The 6,322-nt window shown below is 28.1% G+C and overlaps 2 protein-coding genes across 2 annotated transcripts; both read right to left on the bottom strand.

Annotated features, from left to right (window-relative positions):
* Positions 1-12: 12 nt before the first annotated feature.
* LOC106791076 (ras-related protein Rab-35) lies at positions 13-2,189 on the bottom strand. Its single transcript, XM_014756448.1, has 3 exons — positions 1,807-2,189; positions 700-1,124; positions 13-603 (listed from the first exon to the last, which is right to left on the bottom strand). The coding sequence occupies exons 1-3, from the start codon at positions 1,856-1,858 to the stop codon at positions 475-477; spliced, it is 606 nt and encodes a 201-aa protein (XP_014611934.1). The 5' UTR covers positions 1,859-2,189; the 3' UTR covers positions 13-474.
* Positions 2,190-3,044: 855 nt separating this feature from the next.
* Positions 3,045-5,243, bottom strand: LOC106791075 (type 1 phosphatidylinositol 4,5-bisphosphate 4-phosphatase). Its single transcript, XM_014756447.1, has 6 exons — positions 4,825-5,243; positions 4,532-4,716; positions 4,251-4,460; positions 4,030-4,170; positions 3,855-3,909; positions 3,045-3,744 (listed from the first exon to the last, which is right to left on the bottom strand). Exons 1-6 carry the CDS (start codon positions 4,892-4,894, stop codon positions 3,659-3,661), a joined length of 747 nt encoding a protein of 248 aa, XP_014611933.1. The 5' UTR covers positions 4,895-5,243; the 3' UTR covers positions 3,045-3,658.
* Positions 5,244-6,322: the final 1,079 nt, after the last annotated feature.

Genomic DNA, 6,322 nt, shown 5'->3' with positions numbered 1-6,322 from the left:
ACTTTTCCATACTTCTTTAAAAATGTCCAATTTTATTTCCAAGGAATGTAAAAGAGGAATAAAAATTTCCATTTCTCTTTCACTAATTTTTTTTTTCTGTAGATCTTACAAAATAAATAAACTTTGTTCTTATTACAGCGTCAAATAGTATTCTTGTACGAATAAAAACGTATAGAATACCGCGCAGAATCACTTTGGCTGAATAAGCTTTATAATGCTCAGGAGATTTCAGGTTTTGAATGTAGATAGAGTTCAAAGTAAACTTTCATTAGGAAGCAATCTTAAATTTCATAATCGTGGTACAAAATTTGATGATTTTAGAAAATATCAAGATGTATGGCATCTCATGTTCGTTATTTTACAAACATGAACTCACTATTGTATTCTCTCTCTTTCTTTCGCTCTCTTTTTTCTCTCTATCCTATTATTGTATAAAATAATATTATTAACAGTTAGCACGTTCTTGCGGTGCTGTTAACAACATTTTTTCCTATGCTGTTTTGTATTTTTTCTCAAATTAACTGTTTCATTCGTTTGTATAGCTTGACGCTCATTCCGTTCTCTTTTGGTCCGTAATACTTGCCGTGTTATTGCCATAAACATCTAGAAAAAGGACATATATATTGCATAGTTTTATATTGACATATAAAATAAATAAAATGATAAAATATATCGTTAGCTTAACAAAATGAACGATACCTCTTCAACATTGATATTATTCTTGGCAGATGTTTCAAATAGTTGAATTCCCATCTGATTGGCAAACCTTTGTGCATCTTCCGTAAGCACTACTTTCTGATTAGGCGCATCGTTCTTATTTCCTACAAGTACCCTGTTAACAACGTCACAATTTTCCTCTATTTCGTGCAACCACCGTTTAACATTTGCAAATGAGTCACCACTGGTCACATCGTATACAACTATAACGCCATGAGTTCCCCTGTAGTAAGTTGAAGTTATTGTCCGAAATCGTTCTTGTCCAGCAGTATCCCAAATTTGCAACTTTACTCTCTCACCGTCTATTTCTACAGTTTGTATTTTAAAGTCCACTCCTATTGTAGTTATATAACTGCCATTAAAAGTATTGTCTGCAAATCTCAGGAGAAGGGAACTCTTACCTACTCCTTCAAACAAAAAGAAAACGTACGCATTATTGAAGGAGATTCTAATTATTTTATCTCAATAAAAATAAAAAATACATAATAATAAATTACAATCAATCAATTCTCTTGACAATTGCAACAATTGTACGATTATGCAAGTGCATACTATTTTAATGAAGGGTAACATAATATCATGGATACATGTAATCATATGTAATGATATACTCTATATTAATAAAAAATGGCATTGACTTTACACTATCATCTTAAGCATGAATCAATTAATAACATACTGCATAAAGAATAACCCATTGAAATCCCAATAATTCGTTTACTTTACAATTATTTCATATAAATATATTTCATATATTTAAACTTCTTCAATTTAATAAAAAAACAAAGATAATTGAATACTTATAATTTAAAAAAAAAAAAATAGTCTATAAATTTTATATAAATCCAAAGCTACATGTTTTATTAATTTTGAATCAATATTAATACCGTATATTGTAATATTATTTATTGAGTTATTTTTTCGTTCGTAAGAGCAATAAGTTTGTAATATTTGATCAACTGTGAATCATATATATATATATATATATATATATATATATATATATATCTCTCTCTCTTATATTATCAAGTGCTATAAAATTGCTATATATATATATATATATATATATATATATATAAGTATATTTACCACTATCTCCTATCATCAACAGCTTAAATAAATGGTCATATTCCCGGGCCATTTTAACATTTATGAGATGCACTATATTATCGAAACTACAGCTTTGAAATGTTAAAACAACACGATATCTACACCACAAGAATTAACTATTGACAGGCCGACGTAACAAAATGAACACTTTCTCTCTATAAATTTCGATGAAACCTGTCGTTTCTTAAAGGTAAACGATTTTAACATTAATTGATCGCCATATTTATTTGCCGCGATATCAGTATTCATTATCACTATTGAGAAAAAAAGAGCTATATTCGTTTAAAATGACGCCCATCCCATATCAAGTTGTCAGCAACATGTCGCTACCGCCATATTACCATAGACTATAGAACATAACCAAGCACAGAGAAAAGAGTTTTTCATTTAAAAAACTTAAAGCGCGTTTGTTTTAACCAATACGTCCTGAGTACGATTGACCAATCATTACGTTGTGAAATACGAGGATGTGTTGAAAAAATTTAAGCCTATTCTTTTTGAAAATGTTTTTAACTACATAGAAATATAAAAGTGAATTTTTTTGAACCAGAAAAAAAATGATTCCTAACATATATTAATAACATACATTTAATCTCTTAACAACTGTACGGCAATATAGTAGTTTTCGTATATGTCATCTTTATGAACGATATGCCAAATGTGATTGTATATGTGATTATTGTATTTATTGTACCGTGATTAATGTATATAATATTATTAATTTTCATAAATTCATGTAGTTTAAATTTGATAGTTTTACAAATATTTATTACAATGATTAATTTCAATTATATTCACTTTTCTGAATTTGATTGTATATAAAAAGGATATTTTATTATTATGCTCATGATTCTTTTATATTACATATCATTTGTAATAATTATGTCTATAACATAAATCCATAACAGAAATCTATGTAAATAAAATATATTCAATAATCGTTAAATTAAAATTTACACAATATAATTCATTGTACTTTCTCATAACTGATATGACTTTAGAATATAAAAAATATTAGTTTGATAACAAAGGTTATTATACTGTTTACTTTCTTAGAACAATAGATGTTATACATTCTTTCTATCATTGTTATATGTATATCCTATTTATCTATAATCGTTAGAACGGAGTATATATATATATATATTATAGTATAGCTTGAATGCTTTTGTTTTTATATTTAGAATGTGATTCAATAAAAAATAAAGTCATATACCAGCAAAAAATTTTTTAATCGTGATTGCATAGTTTGATACAGATTCTTATAGATAAATATGAGCATAAGTTTAAAAACAATTTTTATTAGTATCTCATGCACGTATATCAGCATATAATTGGAATAAATATAACGGATAATCAATGTGCATCTTACGTAGATACTGCAAAGATATACATATACAAAGCATTTATGACGTATTTTAATACGAATGTAAAAACAAAATAAATGGTTTATCATATTGTTCCTATGCTTAGATAGATTTATATATAAAAATGCAGAGGAACGCTTCTTCAGCACTCGCAAACCCTCATTAATTCCTAATATATTCTCATTTCGTACAGTTGCATGCAAGAAGTATTATTTAAGTTGATTCACTTTCTCTTTGTATAACATATTTGCATGTGTATATGCATGGTAGGTATACGCGCATTCGTCATCACGTATGCGTTCATTGGCATATGTTAACATGCATAAAGATATCACCTTGGTCCTAGAAGGACTAATGTCATGTTACTATAAACATTTGTTCTATATTATACGACATAGATTATACAATAATGATGTTAAAAGAATTTATTTTCATATTCTAATCACCAATAGTCTCTTGAACAACTACATAGGACCTTCTATTAGACTGATTTTCATAGTGCAATAATAAATACTGCGTCCGAGGCAAAAAAGAGCTAATAAAAACGCACCTATAAACGAATAAAAAAATATTACTCTTTAAAGTAAACAAGTTCGAAACATTTTTAAATAATATTACTTAAAAATACGTGTTTTAATATATAGAATTCATTAAACTCACCAACATAAGCTACATAAATTCCTCCATTAGTTTTTACAAATGCATATGTTCCGACCTAAAAATAAGCTCCATATTGTTTAATGAACATTTGAAAATGTCACTTTTGAAAATTTATATTTGCTTTTATTTTCTATTTTCACTTATTATAACTAATATATGATTATATGAAACTTACCGTTACAGCAATCGCAATTACTAAAGCTATAATGCCAACAATAATAAATGCAATACCGCGACCTCTAGCAAAATCTGGACCAACAGAAGATATTTTACGACAATGTGGACACCGTGCTAAAGCATTATTCAATGTGTTAAACTGTAACAAATATCAACAATTTAATAAAACATAAAAATATATGAAATATTATCTATTGTAAATAATTATTGATTTCTTACAAGAAATGTATCATGGCAATGAGCACAGCATACTCTGCACATTCCTGGCATTGAAAGAACCGGAGGTGTTATAGGACTTGGAGCAAGATTGATAATACGCTTACAATTTGGCCTTGGACAAGCAATGCGTTGCGAAGAACTTTTACATATTAAAAGACAATTACATGGACATCGTACATATTTTTTACCTGGGGGTGCATTTTTTATAGGCTGTAATAAATATAAAAGTGTAACATTTTCGTTTTTTATAAACTTTGAATTTAAATTCATTGTCAACATACCGTTGCTTCATTACATTGACAACATTTAACAACATGTTGTTCTCTCTTGCCAGTAATATCTATCATAGCTTGACATACCCTACAAGTAACCATTGGCTTACCACCCTGATCAGCTGGTTCATATGGCGGAGGTAATTCATCTGGACCTATTGGAGATACTGTACTAACTGTTGAATCTGGTTCAACTGAAATAAGATAAATGAATAAATTAATTGGCAGAATAGATCTTCTTTTATTAATAATATGACTTGAATTTTTTCAAAGCTATTATTATTAACCCATTAGGTCGCTACCATTTGAACTGTATGTGACATTTTCATTTTTCAAAAGAGGTTGTCGTTCACTTTCCTTGCCGTCACCCATAATTTCCTAATATAATTATTCTTCTTTAAACGTTAATTAATTAAACGACTTTTGACAGTACTCCCGGTAAACCAATGACAAGATGACAAAATACAAATTTTTCTGACACTTCTCGTAGTTCCATCAGATTCTAGACGGGGAACTCTTTCTTCTAACAACTGTAGCTTATTATTACAATTCCTTGCCTCCTATTTGAACATAGTTATTTAACAAAACCAATCACTATCGTTTATGACGACATTTAACCAACCAGAGCAGAGCGTTCTAATATAAATATTTTAAAAAACAAATGAGTTCCTCTTAACCCTTTAAATGACGTAACGCAAGAAACCATGGCAGACGAATATTAGAACTTTCCGAATGGTTAAATTTCCGTCAATGTTGGCCACACTGATATTCATTGTCAGTAAATGTAATTTAAGACTGTTCATTACTCAGGTTTTTATAATGATTTACGTAACTAATAAATTCAAACGTAATTCATAACGGTATTTTATAAACAAAATCTTATTTTAAAAATAAAGATTTAGATGACGAGATGACTTTGTCGAAATGTTTTAAAACTTGATTTTCTTTGAAAAGTATCCTATGGAAAAATATTCTCCTTTAGGGGATAGTCAATGCATAAGAATGAAATTTTTACAAAAGTTCGAAATAGTCGTTAGTTGTTTAGGCTTTCATCTTTAGAATGAAACTTTGTTTATTAAAATAGGTCAAAAATTACGCTTAAATACAACATTTGGTGTTTAGAATACGAGTTTTGTACAGTGGCGCCCCTTAATGTCTGACGTAAAAGAAACGAAGCTCCTACTACCGCTACAAATTTAAGATAAATACTTGAGTAAAGTGTGTAACACAAATATTTTAAATCTTTGATATATCTTACGAATATTAACAAGAAAAAAATATAATAATTATTAAAACAATTATTAAAGCATGTAATATATCTCGTCTAACGCAGCGACGTAAACATCGATACCTTCTTTATCGTACATGTAAGCTCAATGCTATATATAGTAAATACATTTTTTAATTATATGTTCATCCTAATAATGTAAAACGTTTATGCACATATATCATTGCTTACAATCATAATTATAATCTTAAACTTTCTTTATTAGGCGTATTATTCCCTTTATAAACATGCGCAATGTTCGAAAAATCATATAAACAACTTTTAATAAAAGTACTTTCCTAGATGACAACGTGCCAGTTTGAAGGAGAATTTCGAGGAAGACAGTACACAGAACATATTCTCCAAACTTTTAGACAACAATAGACACTTCTATCGATTATTTAACAATTATTTTAATATTTTAATACACTCTTTTTATATTTCAGATTGTTTAAACATATATGTACTAGTATAAGCATTACATACCTATTAACATACTTTAAATATTAAATGATTTCGATGTGATATTCTCT

This window comes from Polistes canadensis, unplaced genomic scaffold (genome assembly GCF_001313835.1).
Source record: "Polistes canadensis isolate GaletaPanama2010 unplaced genomic scaffold, ASM131383v1 scaffold_284, whole genome shotgun sequence".
Lineage (NCBI taxonomy): Eukaryota > Metazoa > Arthropoda > Insecta > Hymenoptera > Vespidae > Polistes > Polistes canadensis.
The sequence above is the reverse complement of the archived record's forward strand: the minus strand, read 5'-3'. Positions and strand labels throughout refer to the sequence as shown.

What these genes read in the sequence shown, in the direction of transcription:
- LOC106791076 (XM_014756448.1), bottom strand. Translation starts at nt 1,858, where the DNA reads ATGGCCCGGGAATATGACCATTTATTTAAGCTGTTGATGATAGGAGAT. An exon ending in GTTGATGATAGGAGATAGTG is followed by an intron (nt 1,125 to 1,806) that starts GTAAATATACTT and finishes TTTTGTTTGAAG; the next exon opens with GAGTAGGTAAGAGTTCCCTT. An exon ending in ATAATATCAATGTTGAAGAG is followed by an intron (nt 604 to 699) that starts GTATCGTTCATT and finishes TCCTTTTTCTAG; the next exon opens with ATGTTTATGGCAATAACACG.
- LOC106791075 (XM_014756447.1), bottom strand. Translation starts at nt 4,894, where the DNA reads ATGGGTGACGGCAAGGAAAGTGAACGACAACCTCTTTTGAAAAATGAA. An exon ending in TGTCACATACAGTTCAAATG is followed by an intron (nt 4,717 to 4,824) that starts GTAGCGACCTAA and finishes ATCTTATTTCAG; the next exon opens with TTGAACCAGATTCAACAGTT. An exon ending in GTCAATGTAATGAAGCAACG is followed by an intron (nt 4,461 to 4,531) that starts GTATGTTGACAA and finishes TATTTATTACAG; the next exon opens with CCTATAAAAAATGCACCCCC.